The 19598-nt window shown below is 37.5% G+C and overlaps 1 protein-coding gene across 2 annotated transcripts in view; it reads right to left on the bottom strand.

Annotated features, from left to right (window-relative positions):
* LOC150107093 (nitric oxide synthase 1-like) overlaps positions 1-19598 on the bottom strand; it is a 281501-nt gene that overhangs the window by 15209 nt on the left and 246694 nt on the right. For both annotated transcript variants that reach the window (XM_090391631.1, XM_090391632.1), the window contains one exon: positions 8985-9173. In XM_090391631.1, the coding sequence (XP_090247757.1) occupies positions 8985-9173 (189 nt within the window). The remainder of the gene's footprint in view (positions 1-8984; positions 9174-19598) is intronic.

The raw sequence follows: 19598 nt of genomic DNA, 5'->3' as shown, positions 1-19598 counted from the left end.
GGTATTCATTGACCTAACAAAAGCATTTGACACACTAACACATAAAACCTTGTTAACGAAACTTACCCACATCAAAATTGGAGGTCGTCTACTCCAGTGGTTTAAAGCATACACGAAAAACAGAAAGCACATCACACGTATAGGATCAGCATACAGCAAAGAGGTACATGTAACCTGTGGAGTACCTCAAGGAGCTGTCCTATCTCCCATTCTATTTAACATATACACACACAACATAAGCCAACTCTCCCTAAAAAGTAAAATCTTCCAGTACGCAGACGACACGGTAATAGTATCCATTCACAACAATGCAAATATCGCTTACACAAATATGCAACATGACATCAATCAAATCACTAACTGGTTAACCGAAAACGGCATATATATAAACCCTGGAAAAACAAAGCTAATGGTATTCAAAAACCCCCAAACCGTGCCCATAGAAACTAAATATCTCACTATCCAACATTCATCCTCCTATACACAAAGTGCAGAACCTAAAATCACAACCATCACACAGGTGAAAACAACACGCTATCTTGGACTTCACTTCGATGCTGATCAAAGTTGGAATAGCCATACAAACTACCTACATACCAAGCTTAGGATAATAGCAAGCAAACTATACAGATTAAAAGACATTGCCCCAACCCACATAAAAATACTAATCTATAAAGCATTATGTGAAAACATTTTAAGATATGCAATCACATCATACGCATTCTGTGCAGACTACAGACTTAACAGGCTACAACGGTTGCAAGATAAAATGGTAAAACTGATATTCTGGGAACAACCCACTCTTATGCAGGAAGCATGGACGAAACACAAAATATTTAAGGTGAAACACTTATGCCACTACACAGTCATGTTAAAACACTACTACAGCCCAACATACAGAGTAACCAGAACAACATATCAAATAACAAGACCACAGTCAACAAACTACATAACATATAAGTACAACAATCACTACGGCAAAGCCACCCGAAACTTCTACGTACTTGACATGATAAACAAACTGCCGTTCGACAACAGAAACCTAGGAACATACAGAGAGCTGAAACAGGCGCTGTATAAATATTATAGCAAGAATCAAAATTAGAGCAATTCCTGTTTCTCTCTCCCCCACCACACACTAAACCTATGACAAACCCCCCCCCCTCTCAAAAACTATCACTACAAGAACACAAAGAAACAAACACACCATGTCTAAATCCCACCCTATTTGAGCAAAAAAAAAGAAAAAAAAAAAGTTAAACTGTAATAGCAGTCGAAGTCTTCCAATCACGTACCAACAAATAGTAAAATCAACACCTGGCTTGTGACCAGTATAAGAACATAACCATGAAACCACCACCATCTATCATCTTCCTCCGATAAGCTCTGCTAAGCTTCGAGGAAGAAAATTATTAACTTGCAAGTATCTGTTATTCACAATTGTAATGCGTTATAAATATTATATATATATATAATTACCACAGCAGCTATGTAAAAATTCATCTGAGACATAAAAAAAAAATAATAATAAATAAATCAATAAATAAATAAAATAAATAAATTATTATTATTATTATTATAATTATGTATATTCTATATTCAAAAATTCTGTATAATTTTTATTGTAAATATTAGAAGAACACATGTTGTAAATACATAATATAGAGGCAAAAAAGTATTTTTTAAAAAATTTCTAATTGAATTCTCTAAAAATATAAGTTGCAATGTCACTCAAGATGTTTATTGTAAGCGTAAATATTTTAGCAGATCAATAAAAATATTATCATATCAAAAAAAAAAAATTATTCAGGCCTCCATGGAGTCAAGAGACTGATCATGGGAGGACCTTCCTAGGAAACACAAAGTCTATCATACCTACTCATTGAACTCATTGACCATTTGTGCTCTCACCACTTTATCAGGCAGTGCATTCCATGGGTCAACCACTCTCCATGCAAAGAAACCACTCCTCACCCTCTTGCTCACAGCTTCCTTTCGTAGCTTCCAGGGATGGCCCCTTGTCATTGCTCCTTCCCGCTGTTCCACCAAGTGAAAGAACTCCCTAGTGTCAACCCTGTAACTGCCTCTCAACAGTTTAAAAGTCTCGATCATATCACCTCTCCTTCTTCTATCCTCCAAACTCTGCAGTCCACATTCTCTCAGCCAATCCTCATAACTAACATTGTACAGTTCTGAAACCATCTTTGTTATCCACCTCTATACATATCCTTTCCACAGTTAATTTATCCCCTTCAAATCCTGCGGACCAAATTTGAGAACAATAGTCTAAGTGTGGTCTGATCAGAGTCTTGTACAATGGAATGATAACTCTTTTATCTCTGCAGGTCAGCGTCCTTTTCAGTATTGCAGCAATCCTCTGGGTTACCTTTACCACCTTTGCAATATGCTCCCTAAATTTCAGTTTTCTATCAGTAATCACCCCTAGATCTCTTGTCTCCCCCTACTTCCTCCAGTACAGCTCCTCCAATTGAGTATGCAGTCTCCCATCGATGCATCCCAAACTTCAAGACGCTACATTTTGCTGCATTAAACCGAGACCCCTGCAAAGGGTCTCGGTTTAATGCAGTTCCAGATGTGGAACCCTGCAAATCCTCTTGCACGGTTCCACATCTGCACTATTACTAATAACCCTTCCCAACTTTACATTATTTGCAAACAACTGAATATCCCCTTGCAATCCATTGACAATGTCATTGATATAAAAGTTAAACAATACAGGTCCCTATGGGACCCCTCTTCTGAGTTGTTATGATTTTGGTGAAATGGCAGGAACTCATATACAGAATTGGGCAGATGAGGGTAATATTATTTATGCAGGCCAGCATGGATATGTTAAAGTATGATCTTGTTTTAGTAATCTGATTACTGTTTACAAAAGAGTAACAAGAGCAGTGAATGAGGGTAAGGCATACACTATAATTGTTTTGGATTTTTTCCAAGGCATTTGACAGGGTGCTTCATGACAAGTTGATTAATAAGTTGAAATCATATGGGTTTGGATATCAGGATAGTGGATTGAATTGGTGATTAGCTCTCTAATAGACATCAGAGAATTATATATTGGAAAGCAGTATTAAGGAGTATGAAGGTTACAAGTGATGTTCCACAGGGTTCAGTCCTTGGACCGTTACTATTCAATCTTTATGTCTTCAAACAACTGAACTACAAGTTCAGTTATTTGAAGATGAAGTGAAGCTTGGGAGGATTATTAGCAATAGTGCTGATGTTTTGGCTCTTCAGGAGGATATGAATAAGCTGGAAAGATTGGCAAATAAATGGGGATGTCAGTTTAATGCAACTACAAGGTTGGTCTGAAAAGTTCTTGGCCTCTATTGGCATGATTTTTTTTAAGTTGATACATCTGTCATAAGTATCTATGTGAAATTGCAAGTCATTCTATCAAGTAGTTTGTTTTATACAGCTGTCTGAAGTAAAAGTGTTGTGTGTATCCCTTGAAATGGATAAAATTGAGTATCATGCAGTTATAAAATTCTTTGTAAAAGAAGGTTTAATGCCAAAAGAAATTAATTTGAAGTTACTAAAAGTTTATGGGCACTCTTCTCCTTCGTTTTCAACAATTAAGAAATGGGCTGCCAAGTATAACGTGGCTGTACCAGCCACGTGGAAAATGATCCACATGGACATCCAAAAAGTATAACAACACCAGAAATCATTGATGCACGATATGGTATTGGATGACCGGCAAGTCAAAGCACGTGAAATTGCTGAGACTATAGGCATTTCAAAAGAACTTATAGGATATATTTTGCACGAAGAATTGCAAATGAAAAAGCTTTGCGCAAGATGGGTGCCATGCTTGCTCACAGCAGATCAAAAATGCAATCGTATTAAAATCTCTGAACAGTGCTTGGAGCGTTTTAACAAGAATATCTTACTGAGAACCACTACAGGGATGGGATAATGGCGCTGGAGCATCGCTGGAATAAATGTATTAGTCTTAAGGGAGATTATGTTGAAAAATAATTTTGAAATTATAAATTCGTTTTTTCATTGTTAGGCATTTGAGATCTGCAAATGGGATAATGCGTGCTAACTTGGTGGAATTATACTTCAAGAAGCAGAGGAGGCAAGGGATCTTGGATTGATTGTGGATAGAGATTTTAAGTTCTGAGGACATATTGTAGTGGTCGTGAAGACATCTCAGAGAATTGTCACAATGTTGAGGAGAACATTGACCACAAGAGAAAAAGTATGCTAGTCCCATTGTATAAAACTTTAATCAGACCACACCTGGATTTCTGTGCTCAGATCTATCTGGTCACCAGTATTTGAATGGGATGAAATAACCTTGGGGAGGGTGCAGAGACAGATAATGAAAATGATATCAGGACTGTACAAGCTTGATTATGAGGATAGACTGAGGATATGTGGACTGCAGAGTTTGGTGGATAGAAGGCACAGAGAGATATGATCAAGACATTTAAAAAGTTGATGAAGGGTTATTATTGTATTAACACTGAGGAGATTTTTCATATGGTGGAATGAGGGAAAGGAACAAAGACAAGAGGCTGCCAATGGCAGTTGTAAAAGGAAGTGGTGAGTAATAGGATAAGAAGTAGGTTTTTTGCATGGAGAGTGGTAGGAACATGAAATGCATTGCCTTAGAGGGTGGTGAATGTGCAGACTGTGGACAATTTTGAGGTGAGGTATTGATAGACTTTGTGTTCACTAGTGTTGATCTCCCATGATGAGTCTTGTGACTCCATGGGACCAAGAAAATAATAATAATAACAATATTACTGAAATAAAATTTATTTATTAATTATTACTATTACTATTAATAATTTATTAATTATTACTATTGCTTACCACACACCAGTAAATAAAATTACAGAAATGATTATAGAAAGGACAATAGGCTCTTAACCCCAGGTTATCAGTTAGTACATGTGATATCATTCTCTGCAAAATGTTCATCTCTTCCGACATCACTTTCTGCATTCTCACAGGATTATGGCAGAGGCGTGCCCTCACAAGCTGTTGCATCCTAACGCAGCAAGGTCAGCCTGTTTTTTGGCAGTCAGATACATCTTCTGTCTCATAATGGTTAATAGTCTGATACATAAACATCCTACTGCTCCCAAGCATTTTTAGCATGTTGAAAATAATAGGTGGATGCATTCCAACCTTATGAAGTGCCATTACAGCTACACAGTTCTCATAATCTCCCCACTGCATGTTAACCTGTAGAGCTAGACTCTCTCTCTACAGATAAACATGTGAATGTTGGTTGTACACAGTGCCACTAATGGAACCAGGCTTGTGCAATTCTGTGTGCAGTGCAATGTTGTGTGGAAGTTGTTACAGTATTTATGGCAAAACTGTGTATATGGATTAATGAAGAAAAGAAGCAATGAGGAATCCAGTTGTTTAATAATTGGAAATGAAAATCTTGTGGTGAAGACAGATTAGGATAATGTGGCAACATTATCCTAAGATTTTATTTTTATGGCTATTTAGCCTATTTTTGTTTAGGAGTACCCCTTTTTTATAAAGTCATTTGCTTTTTACTCAATTTTTAGGGCATTACTGATGTTTTAAAGACAGATATATGAAGAATATATATAGAAATAATAATTCGGACATACCTTTGTAGGATGTTGCTGGTTGTCTTCTTATTCAGCAGCATCCAGAGTATGGCAATATACATTTATCTGCTGTTAAAGTATGACTAAAAGGAAGGGGGGTTGGAAATGTGGGGGTAGAGAGAGATGTGGGAGAATTATCAGTGAGGCAAGAGGTGTGTGAATTTTAAACCTGGGTTTTTTTTAAGGTGGGCAGAGAATTCTTTGGGAGGGAGGTAAAAGACAGAAATTTTTGAGGAAGGAGAGGATATGATGGGATAAGATTGAGAGGGGAGGGGAGAATGGGGGTGTGAGCCATTTCGACAGTGTGTCGTCTTCAGAGCTCGTGGGGGAAAGTGGAGGCTATGTTATGCTGGTTTGGTGTTTTTGTTATATTCTATTGGTTGGAGTTGTGACCTAATTTTTATGTTTTGGAGCTTCCAACTTTCAGAGATTATGTATGAGCGGTGGACGTTTATTGAGTTTTTGTCACATTTTATGGCTATCGTTTCTGATATTCTAAGCATTGTTTTGTTTTCCTGTATGTCTATTCCTGTTCCTCTTCCATTCTCATTCTCTCTATTTATCTCTCACACTACTACTGTTTCCATTGCCAAGCACTTCTCTCTCTTCAGTACTATTCTCCTGATCTTTCACTTCATCTGTTACTTCTGCACTTCCATCTAGCAACAGTTTCTCCAGTGCACTCAACTCCAAAGCCATTCAAATGCAATTTGTTCCTTATGAACTAATCCTCTATAACAATGGAATCTCCATACACTGCTATTCTCAAATCACTCACCACCTCATTTACTCTTTTTTCTTTCATTCTATTCTTTTGCACCCTTTCATTTGTTTCCACTGAACATCTAATATCACTCTGCATATTCCTCATTTCGAATAATTGTTTCATCAAATCTTGCTTTCCAACAATATCACTTTCTGCACTCCCATAGTCTTGCTACCTCTCATTCTGCTGCCTTACTTCTGTTTCCTCATCTACACTTTCTTTTGCTCCCTCATCACTTACTATTGCTTCTACATTCTTGTGTTCTTTCACTCCCTCAGTCTCACTAGCTTTCATTCCATTTCTGTTTCTTTTATTTGTGCTATCTTTCATTTCTTCAGTCTGTTTTGCATTCTTTAACTTGTAGTGTAACAAAATATCGCACTTCCTACAAATCCATACTTTGTCTTGTCTCCTGTTGCATCTCTCCACAAACATCTCTCGCATTTCAGCATGTGTAAATATTACACTTTTGACATTGAACCTTTTTTGAAAAAAGTCTATGTCATTAAGAGTACTTGATTTTTGTAGCATTCGTCTGGTTGCATCGTTCAATGTCTGCATCGTTGACTTTATGAGTACTGGCATTGTGTTCTGTTCAAAGAAAGCAAGATTCAAAATTTCAATTAATAAAGTCAGTAACAATTCCCCAAGGCCAAATCTGACACAGACACACCAAATTATCAGAAATAAACAATACTATACTACAATTCAAGCAATATTGCCAATTATCGCAAAATAGTACATCTTTTCTGGAGCTCTTTTCTAACACTATGCATGCTGCATCCCTCTAGTGGCCACATACTTTTCCCCATAACCTTTTTTCATCTCCGGTTCTCATTTGATATCATAACACTTAATGGTGTTTCATTTTTCACTGGAGGTACAAAACTTGCCACTGCTACTAATAAATATTTGTACACTAGTTTGTAATACACTGGTGATATCTCACCTTTGCAATTCTTTCACCTCAAACTGCCCCAAGCTGATTTCTAAGATTATTATAATCACCTGCCTTATAATTCTACATAAATGCCTTCCTCTTGATACTTCTACATGTCCATTCATTCCTCCAAGTCCAGACTACATAGTCACTCTCTCTTTCCAACTTGGGGCAGGGATGACATATCAGTTACAATCAGGTCTTCTGATGCTAGGACCAAATCCAAAACTCTTGAGCCTCAGGAACATGAGGTTCAAGAGTTTTGAGCATGTTGCTTGAAGCATTTGTCTCTCGAGAATTCCAGAAATTCTATTTCTTTACTATTACATGATGTTTCCTTTTCCCAGTTTACACTGCTGTAGTGAAAATATCCTATAACGTTCACTTGTTTTGCACTTGCAAAACTCAACTGACTTATTTTCCTCTGTATTCCCTGATCTATAGCAACATCCCAATAAATATCCTGTCCTGCCACCCCAACCTCACACTGTATGCTCTCAAAATCATTCCAGTCATTTCCCTAAAATCCTCTGCTCCGAGATGACATAGTTCATGCCTATGTCACAGTTCATGACAAGTAATACTCCACCCTTCCCATCCTGTAGAAATATACTGTACCCTTTTATTTCTATTCCTGTCATTATACCATCTTCTATCAACCATATTTCACTGATCCCAATAATCTTTGAATAGACTGAGGCTATCAATGCCACTAATTTTTCCCCTTTATTCCTAGTACTCCTGGCATTTTTATAAAGAAACATCAATACATTTACAATATTTCTATACTTATTATTATTCCCTGAAAACTCTATTTGCATAACACCATATGTTCCCCATCTCCTGGATATCTATTCCTACAAGAGGCCACCCCTGCTTACATGTTATTACTCTTTTATATAAGCTGCACCATGAGTCCAAAACTTTGCCAGCCTTCCCTTACTATAATTCCATACAATAATTTCCTTACTGCATTTACTCATTATGATTGAGTCCATTCTGTTTGAGGCCATTCCACCTATATTATCAGTTTATACTAGCTGCTGTCTGCCATACACTTTCTCTACTCTGAGCACTCCAATTTCCCTGTTCCTTACTCTTATGTATCCCCATAATCAGGGATGCATTCTATCACTTTGCTCTGCCAGAGTCAAGCATTCACTCACTCATCCTAGTATCAACCTTCCATCAGTCAGTCCTTGTATAACCTATTTCTCATTCTTCTATCTCTCTCTCTCTTTCTCTCTGATCCTTTTCGACCAAATGCGACCCAATGACATTTGCTATAAATATCCAACATCAAATGCAGTTCACCACTTTTGAACTATTCCAATTTTCCCAGTTTTTGTCTCACACAGCTCAGCCATCATTCCATTCATCATCTCTTTTCTTCTTCTCAACTTTTATATTGTCATACTTGAACAATACATTAACTGCTTTTCTAATTGCATTATCAGCTTTCACCTATTATGAGAACTCATTCAAATCAATTTGGTATTGAACATGATATGAAGTTATTACTTATTTAAAGAAATAAATATAACTTTTTGCTAATGCAAATAAATAAAAAACCAAAACAAAAACAGGGAATGTAAGTGATTCAAGAAGTAAATAAATGTAAATACAATTAAACAATGTTTCAACTTACCAACAGCTTCTGAAAATAGTCTGTTCCCTTTTGTTCCATCATACTATTAGGAAATTGTAGAATATCATGAAGGCATTGCCGAATACTGCTTGCCATCACTGCATCTCCACAAACATAAATGTGACCACCTTGTGAAATTAAGCTGTTGATCAGAATGGAATTTTCTCTTACAAGGTCTTGAACATATTTCTGTAAGTCAAAGCAGTTATGTTTGTTTTGTCAATGTTATTGGTAAGGAAATAAATACAGTATGTGAAATGGTAAAGAACAAATATGAATAACTATAATACACATACTAGCCAGTGAATTAGAAACTTTTATGCAGATATATGTAAATGTCACTTATGCAGCATATATGTAAAATACTTGGCCATGTGTATCACCACATATTCTAGGCAACTATTTAAGAATGTTGCTGGTCAATAATTGTGAATAGTGTTGATCAGAATGGGAAAAAACAAAGGATCTTTCAGAGTTAAATAAAGGGCTTATTGTGGATGCCTGCCTGGCCAGAGCCACAATTCTGAAAACAGCAGAGTTGACTGGGTCCTCTAACATGAGATATCCCAGGTGTTTGATCAGTGGAAAAATAACCTATATTGCTTGTCTAAGACAGTTTGTCAGGAACAAGATCACTGTTGCCTGAGAAGACCTGTACAGACAAACACAATTTCCTGTGTGCAACATTTTGACTGAAACTCACTCTCCTTGTTCCCATACACTGTCTTCACTTTCCATTCTATATTCCAATATTAAAATCAAATTCAAAATCTGCTTCCACACTTTGTGAACACAATTCTTCTGCAGTCATTAAGAATACTTCCCTTCAGGATCATCTTTTTATATGTCAACCAATTTGCCTGAACATTTCACGATCGGTATTCTCGACATTCCCTGGCCTATAACAGCATCCTATCAGATATACTAGCCTGTTAATTTCAACTTTGCACCACACAGATTCAAAATCTGCTTCCACATTTTGTGAACACAATTCCTCTGCAATTATTAAGAATACTCCCCTTCCTCTTTACACCTTCCTCTCCTTCCTATCCTCCTCAATTTAAAACTGTATATCTTTCCTGTTGTTTAATTTTGACGGTATATATCAGAACACAGAATTATAAGTAAATAATTATTTATCGACTTATTGCTGATATTTTGCTGGTGTTATAACCAGCATCTTCAGAGCACAAAAACACAGTTTGTCACAGTACACAAGACCACAACAACATGGTGCAACAAAGGGACTAGTTTAACAAAATTGTAGCAACAACACAAAGACTAAAGCCCTAATTAGGTGCCCTCTATCTAAAAAAAAAAAAACAGAGAGAAAAAAAGCAGGTACTAGTTATGTCTTAAGATGACTGTCTCCCAAATCTTAGGCAAATGTATACAGCCATATTTGTTGAGATTCAGAGTATGTTTCAATTCAGAGTATGTTGCTTCTAAGAACAATCTCTCTGACTTGTAAAACTTGAGCAAGGTAAAGCTTGATCACATGAGCAGGTACTTCGTAGACTCCTAGATGTGATAAAGGAGGGATGCTGTCCTTGGGTGAACGGATGAGAGTTGCTAATTTGACACATGGTCTGAATACAGTGCGTAGTTGATAAACAATATACTAAATGCCCCTAAGAAACCTCCCACTATCCATCACAGAGAACTACAACAAACGGTCACCATTCCCATACATTAAAGGCATATCAAAGATATCTAGAATTCTCAATAAACATCAACTATGCACCATATTCAGATCATGTGTCAAATTAGCAACTCTCATCCATTCACACAAGGACAGCATCCCTCCTTTATCACATCCAGGAGCCTACAAAATACCCTCCTTGTGTGATCAAGCTTACTATGGTCAAACAGGAAGAACTGTGGACATCCGCATCAGTGAACATAAAAGACACACACACACACACACACACACACACACATATATATATATATATATATATATATATATACTGTCAAAATTAAACAACATGTGTGACGAACACATAAGCCTTTCTACACGTTTGTACATCTTTCCATTCCTATTCCTGACAAGACATCGTCCTCAGACAACCAAATTTCACTTACACCAATTATCTTTGAGCATACTGACAGAATCAATTCAACAAACTCAGCTCTCTTAAGATATTTATCTTCTTCTTCTTCTTCATCTCATCTGTCTGGTGACAGGTTGAACCATCTTTGTACAATCTGTCTCCAAATAGTTCTACTTCTAGTCTTCTCGAACATAGTAATGAAGCTGGGGGAATTTGCCTCTTTCTTCTAAGGATCTGAGTCAACTTTTCCTTGGTCTTCCAGTGGACTCTGTAACAGCTCCGATAGTTCGGCCATGTCCAGAGAATTCCTCCTCACAGACTTCCAAACATCGTGCTAAATGGAAGAACAGGAAAACAGCATCCACCCGGAAGATATTTATCAATCACATCAAATTTTTGCTCTAATGTAATAATGAGCCTCTTCATTTTTGCACTCATAGTGTTTTAATCTGAAGGAATCTTCCTTGTGTCCATTTTGTTAAAGGTACTTCTTAAAATGAATACTCTTCAAACATGTATACAAACCATGATGACAATCCCTGTGTCTTTGAGGCCATTCTACTGCTATACCACACCATTCTTTTTAGTCTGACCACTCAGATTGACATTCATAAATGTCTCATCCTCACCTTTATGCATTCCATCACCTTGTCTTACAGCACTTACATCTTCAGCCTTGTATTCTTTTGATATATAGTGAAATAGAAAGTCTCAAGGAAAACTTGAGGCAAGTTCTTATAAATTCTATAATATTAGAAGTGGAAGAAGAGAGTGTGTTTTAAATACAGAGTACTCCAGATCTCAATAAAGAATGTGCTAAAGAAGTGACAACTCCATTGACCTGGATGTTCAATGAAAGTCTGGTCATTGAACCAAGGAGTGGAAGGAGGATAAGATAGTGCCATTGCTTAGGGGTGGTAGCAGACTGAAAGTGTGTGACTACAGACCAGTTTGTACTTCATCAATAGTTAAGATTTTGGAGAATTAGTTAGGCATCATTTACAGCATTGGGCAGATGAGGGTAATGTTATCAATGAGAGTCAGCATGGATTTATTAAGCAGTGCTCTGGTTTTCATAACATGAATGCCTTTTATAATAAAGTGACAAGAGTGGCTGAAGAATGTTATTTTTTCGGATTTTACAATGGCATTTCACAGGGTACCATATGACATGCTGATATTTAAGTTGTAGCACATGTATGGCAAGTTAGTGAACTGGATTTGGGATTGGCTAGCTAATAGGTATCAGAGAGTTGTGTATGAGGGAGTGGTATCAAGGAAGCAGAAGGTTACAAGTGGGGATTCCACAGTGCTCATTACTGGGACCTGTATTGTTTAACCTTTATTTCAATGACATTGTCAATGAGCTGCAGGAGGATATTCAGTTATTTGCAGATGATGTGAAGCTGTGAAAGGTTATTAATAATAGTGCAAATATGGTAGGCCTCACGAGAATTTGAATAAACTGGACAGATGGACAAATAAATAGGGATTTCAGTTTAATTCGGCTATTTGTAAAGTTTAGAAGTTTGGGATACATTGATGGGAGGTTGCATACTCTGTTGGAGGAACTGTATTGATGGAAGTGGGGGAAGCAAGGGATCTTGGGATGATGACTGATGGAAACCTGAAATTCAGGGAACATATTGCGAAGGTAGTTAAAGTAACCCACAGGACTGCTGTAATATTGAGGACACTGACCTGCAGAGATAAAAGAGTTGTCCTTCCATTGTATAAAACTCTGTTCTGACCACACCTAGACTATTGTGCTCATATTTGGTCCTGAGGATTTGAAAAGAGTAAATCAACCTTGGAAAGAGTGCAAAGGCAGATAACAAAGATGATATCTTCTTCTTCTTTTCAGCCATTTTCTGCCCACTGCTGGACGGCCTCCTCCAGTTCCTTCCACCTTTCTCTGTTCTTGGCAATGGATGATAATTCATCACTCTGTCTTCTTTTAGGATGTCCTTGACCTTGTTTCCCTTCTTTTAGGACATCCTTGGCCTCATTTCCCTTCTTTTGGAATCCAGTTCATTAGTATGGTGGTCCATTGCTCATCTTCTCTTCTTACTAGATGTCCAGCCAATTTCCATTTTAGTCACTTGTGGTGAAGAATGAAGTCAGTGATATGAGTCTGGCTTCTTATCCAGGTGTTTCGCTTCTTATCTTTTAATGTGATGCCTAGCATCAACCTCTCCATTTTTCTTGGAGTTGTTGCTAGTTTATTTGCCAGTGCTTTTAGACCAAGTTTCACAACCATATGTGATGACTGGAAGTATACACTGGTTAAATGTCTTCCTTTTTAAACAGAGTGGGACATCATTCTTTTGAAAAATGCTTTTCAATTTTCTGAATGCACTCTAGACAAGTTGAACTCTTCTATTTAATACTTTTTGGAGTCCACAGTTTAGATCAATGAGATGACCAAAGTATGTACATGAAGAAACTCTTTCCAAGAAATTGTTTTCTATTATTATGTGTTTTTGGTGTTACAAAATGATTAAACATGATTTTAGTTTTTTCTGTGTTTATTTTTAGGCCAACTTTTCTGCTTTCATGATATAGGTCTTTTATCATTATATTAAGGTCTTCTGGAGTGTTTGCAAAAATTATGATATCATCTGCATATTTTAGGTGTGTTAAGTTTCTGTTATTAATTTTCATATCTAAGTTTGTCCAGTTTATATTGTTAAATATTTCTTGAATGAGATCAGGATTGTATAACTTAGTTATAAGGATAGACTAAGGGAAAGTGGACTGTTGAGTTTGGTAGATAAAAGAAGAGGTGATATGAGTGAGACTTAAACCATTGAAAGGTACTTACAGGGTTATTTTGGTACTTACACTGGGGAATTATTTTTCTTGGTGGAACTATGGGAAAGAAGCAACAACAAGTGGAAATACCTGGAAGTTATGAAAAGAAGTTGTGAGCAAGAGGGTAAGGAGTAGTTTCTTTGAATGGAGAGTGGGGGGAATGGTTGAACTGTGGAATTCATTGCATGATAAAGTGGTGAGAGGACGAAAGGTCAATGGGTGAAAGGAGTGGTATGATAGACTGTGTTTTATAGGGTAGGCCTAACTTGATGAGTCTTGTGACTCAATGGAGACCTGAATTATAATAATAATTATATTTTGTTCACTGCCTGTAGGTTTACTTTAGCTTTTGTTATCCGGGATCTTATTTCTTTCTAACAATCTAAATGATGTGTCATGTTGCTCCCTAGGTTTGTGAAGTTCAAACCTCTTCCAGCTCTTGCCTGTTGATTTTTATTATTACTTTATTATTATTATCCAAGCCTCCATGGGGTCAAAAGACTCATCGTGAGAGGTCGTTTTTAGGAAACACAAAATTTATCATACCACTCCGTGAAATCATTAACCATTCCTGCTCTAACCACTCTCTCAGGCAATGCATTTCAAGATTCAACCACCCTCTACACAAATAAACCACTCCTCACCCTCTTGCTCATAGCTTCCTTTCGTAACTTCCAGATATGGCCCCTTGTCATCACTCCTTCCCACTGTTCCACCAAGTGAAAGAACTCTCCAATGTCAACCCTGTAACTGCCTCTCAACAGTTTAAAAGTCTCGATCATATCACTTGTCCTTCTTCTATCCATCAAACTCTGCAGACCACATTCTCTCAGTCGATCCTCAAAACTGATATTGTAGGGTCCTGAAACCATCTTTGTTATCAGCCTCTGTACCCTTTCCAGAGTCAATTTATCCCCCTTCAAATCCTGGGGAACAAATCTGAGAACAATAGTCTAAGTGTCGTCTGATCAGAGTCTCATACAACGGAATGATAACTCTTTTATCTCTGCAGGTCAGCATCCTTCTCAGTATTGCAGCAATCCTCTGAGTTACCCTCACCATCTTTGCAATATGCTCACTGAATTTCAGTTTTCTATCAATCATCACCCCCAGATCTCTTGTCTCCCCTAGTTCCTCCAGTATTGCTCCTCCAATCGAGTATGCAACCTGCCATCGATGGATCCCAAACCTCAAGACTTTACATTTTGCTGCATTAAACCGAGACCCCTATTCATTTGCCCATCTGTCTAGTTTATTCAAATCCTCTTGCAGGGCTGCCACATCTGCACTATTACTGATAACCCCTTCCAGCTTCACATCATCTAAAAACAACTGAATGTCACCTTGCAATCCACTGACAATATTACCCTCATCTGTCCAATGTTGTATACGGTCCCCCACTACTTTCTCCAAGATCTTACTAACTACTGATGACACACAAACTGGTCTATAATTAGACACTTCCAGTCTGCTACCACCCTTATGCAATGGCACTGTCTTACCTTCCTTCCATTCCATGGGCACCTATCCAGCAGCTAGACTTTCATTGAAAAGCCAGGTCAAAGGCATTGTCAGTTCCCTAGCATATTGTCTCAAAACTCGTGGTGAAATACCATCCAGGATTTGAATAAACTAGACAGATGGGCAAATGAATGGGGGTTGTCGGTTTAATGCAGCAAAATGTAAGGTCTTGAGCTCTGGGAAACATCGATAGGACACTGCATACTCTACAGGAGGAGTTATACTGGAGGAAGTAGGGGAGACAAGAGATCTGGAGTTGATGATTGATGAAACCTGAAATTTAGGGGACATATTGCAAAGGTGGTGAAGGTAACACAGAGGATTGCTGCAATAATGAGAAGGACATTGACCTGTAGTGATAAAAGAGATGTCATTCCATTGTATAAGACCCTGATCAGACCACACTTGGGCTATTGTTCTCAGATTTGGTCCCCAGTATTTGAAGGGGTTAATTAACTGTGGAAAGGGTACGAAGCAGATAACAAAGATGGTTTCAGGACTGTACAATGATAGTTATGAGGATCGACTGAGGGAATGTGGACTGCAGAGTTTGGTGGATAGAAGAAGGAGAGGTGATATGATTGAGGCTTTTAAACTGCTGAGAGGTGGTTACAGGGTTGACACTGGGGAGTCTTTCGCTTGGTTGAACAGCAGGAAGGAGTGATGACAAGAGGCTATCCCTGGAAGTTACGAAAGGAAACTGTGAGCAAGAGAGGTGAGGAGTGGTTTCTTTGCATGGAGGGTGGTTGAACCATGGAATGCATTGCCTGATGGAGTGGTGAGAGCAAGAATGGTCAATGAGCTGAAGGTGTGGTATGATAGACTTTGTGTTTCTTGGGGGGGGGACCTCCTCTCAATGAGTCTTTGATAGACTTTGTGTTTCTTAGGAAGGACCTCCCACGATGAGTCTTTTGGCTCCATGGAGGCCTGAATAATAATAAGAATAATAATAATGTTCTTAGTTCTTCTATCTGGTGATTGTCATGTCCGTTTTCTTTTTGCTGGAAATGTGTGTTACAAATTACCATGTCATGCTTCAAGGTAAATTCAAGCATTCTCTCCCCTCTTCTATTGCTTTCTCCATGTCCATATTTTCCCATTCATATATCTTTCTTTGAACTGATTTGAATGTTATTTCCAAGTTGCAATAGAATAACTGTATTTCTTCTTCAGTACTTTCTGAAGTGAGTGAATAGACCTGAATTGCTATGATGTTAAATGAGCTTGCTGAAAATCTTGCCATTATTATTCTGGCTTGTATCCTAATAATGCTTCTCTTCCTCTTTAACTTTAGAAGAAATCCAATTCCTTCCTGATGTTTTATACTATTGCCAGGCCAGTTGATTCCTCCACTTCTCATCTCCCCTGACTCTGTCCGGCACATCTCTGATAATCCAAGGATGTCACACCAGTATCACTCGATCTCTCTTTGCAAGGTAAGTTTAGCTTTCCCAGAGGCCCATAAAGTATGGAGATCCCATATTCCTACTGATAGCTTGTCTCTTGCTGGTTTTAATTTTATTGCACTTCTTTCAGTAGCTAACTTGTTGACCCAACCCCAATTGCTTGGTTGGGTATGCAGACCTTGTTTATCTGGACACTGTCTGATCTGGCATGTTGTACTTTTCCTTTGCACTTCCATATTTCATCAGATTTCAGTCGTGTTTTACTTTTATAGTTAGTGCATCAACACTCATCTTAATAGTTCGTTCAGCTGCTCTTAACATAGGGTTATGTTAAAATTACCATTAAAATTACTAGGCAGTTAATGCGAATGAGGATGCAGCGTTTAAATATTCTGATGATTTAAAAAAGTAATAAAAGATGATAGATACACTGATCCACAAATGTTTAACATGGGTGAAAATCCATGTTAAATATTTACTGGATATTAAACGGTGATATTAAGTATATCCACATTCTGGAAAAGGATGGCTTCTATTACTTACATTTCTAAGAAAGAAAAAATGGTTTGGTTTATGATGCTAAAATACTTTGAAAGACAATACAGATGTTTTCATCATTGTAAGTATTTAAATAATATTTAGAATTTTTTTTTGTTTTTATTTTGCTCTCTATAACTACTCTGTGACCCAGTAACTCAGGTTTTTCATCCCTCAAAATGGGTTAAACCAGTCCCGTGAACACACACAGCTACAGTCATAAATATACTTATGGAAGAAAGGCAACGGGGAAACCACCTTGCTTCATAATCACCTCCCTGGTATAGTAGCATATTGCTACCCACACAAAAATCATCTGTGAAATGCAAATAGCTTAAATGTTTCCCATTTACCTTCAGAATATTCTCTTCCCAATCAAGAAACATGAACACCTTTTCCTAACATGCTGTGAATCGTTTGGGGATATGTCACCTGTCACATCATATGCCTCTCTCTGTGCTTGTACAGTGGAGATAAATGTTTCTATTAAAATGAAATGTTGCTATTGCATTGGTGTATGCTGATTTGTGGGTCCTTACATATAGCTCTTCCACTTGCTGATTTCATAGTACTTTAAGTATTATGAAAGTTTTTAAGTGAATCAAAGTCAAAGACTTTCTCATAATCAATAAAACCAAGGCGTAGTGTACTGGGTATTCATTGCACCATTCAATAATCTGTTATACAACGTGAATGTGGTTCATGGTTCTGAATCCTCTTCTAAAGCTTATCAGTTCTTTTAACTGTGCAGGATATGGAGCTGCACAAAGCCTATGAGCTGATACATTTGTAAACACTGTATAACATACTGTAACATGTATTGCACTGTATAACAGGGCATAATACTGGAGTGGTGGACATGTGTAAGAAGAGCTCCAGATTGAGATAAGTATTCTTGGAATAATTAAGTATATACATGAGTATTTGTTTGAGTAAGAGCTGCTGTAAAAGTTGTGCACTACCAATATTATTAGTGTGGGGGATTTTCATTTGCCTAAACTTAATTATGAATTCGTTATTATTAGACCTTAGAGTAGTAACCGGCAGAGGAAATAACATGGTGGCGGCTTTGTCATTCCATGAATTTAATTTAGACTTCAGTCGTTTCTTTAAATGTGAGGTGTGTTATATGTATTCTTTCGATTACATAAATGATTTGTGGATGTTTAGGGCAGATGGAAGGAGGATGTGTGCGAAGTGTGACCTGAACGAAGAATTGATGAATGCAAATATGAAATTGATGGCAGAAAGTGTTAGTAGCGAGAATGTCAGGAAAAATGAGTGCACGTTTGAAAAAGAAGGATGGTGCGAAAGAGAAGCGAAAGAATGTTAAAAAATCAGTAAAAAAGAAAACGAGTGATTTAAAAACCATAAAAAATGTTAAAAAGGATGAAAGTGAGGCGAGAGTGACAGAATGAAATGAAATTGAGAGAACGAATGAAACTGGAAGTGGCATAATGCAGGAATCGAAAGTGGAAAAAATCGAAAGAATGAATGATAGCGAAAGTTGGACGCATGTTAGCCCGCAAGTATGGAAGCACAGAATGATGAATGAGAGTGAAAGTGAGAAGAGGGTGTCGAGAGTTAGAAAATTAAAAAGAATGAATGATAGAGAGATTGAGACGCGAGATTCGGAAGTTGAATTGGATTGGATGTGGAATGAAATTTAGAAAATTCGGGTAAAAACTATTAAAACTAATCATGATGGCACAAAAGAGTTAATGAAAGATGAGCGAATGGCTTTATATGGTGACTCCATTATTAAAGGTGTGCTGAATGATAGGATGCACAAGGTATGTTTTCCAGCTGGTAAAATGAGTAGAGTGATTGAGACATTTGATATGAGGAGGATGCGAGCAAAGGAGTTGATGGTGTTAATCGGCACAAATGATTTGACAGAGGACAAGGAGCAAGTCAGAATGGATATCAGGAGGCTGCTTAGAAGGATAAAAGAGAATAGTGTGACAGGAAAGGTAGTCATCATGTTGCCTAGGTATGACTGTGGTGAGATGAGGCAGAGATCAAGGATTATGAAAGATATGCACACTGAAATGTGTGAGGAGATGGGAGTACAGTTTGTTAATGTGTGGAATGAGTTTGAAGGAAGAAGTGAACTGTATGAGAGTGATGGACTGCATTTGAATGGTTATGGTGTGAGTCGCTTGGAGAGACTGCTTCTGGAGGGTAGAGAAGTGAGTAGAGTGAGAGAGAATGAATCAGATCAAGTGGGAAGTGATGTGGAAGAGCAAGAGAGTATGACAAAGGAGATGGTTATGAATGAG

Source organism: Typopeltis vanoorti, chromosome 4 (genome assembly GCF_054136105.1).
Source record: "Typopeltis vanoorti isolate ZY-2024b chromosome 4, IOZ_Tvanoo_1.0, whole genome shotgun sequence".
NCBI classification, from domain to species: Eukaryota; Metazoa; Arthropoda; class Arachnida; order Uropygi; family Thelyphonidae; genus Typopeltis; species Typopeltis vanoorti.
Note: the sequence above shows the minus strand (reverse complement) of the source record. Positions and strands in the feature narration are given on the sequence as shown.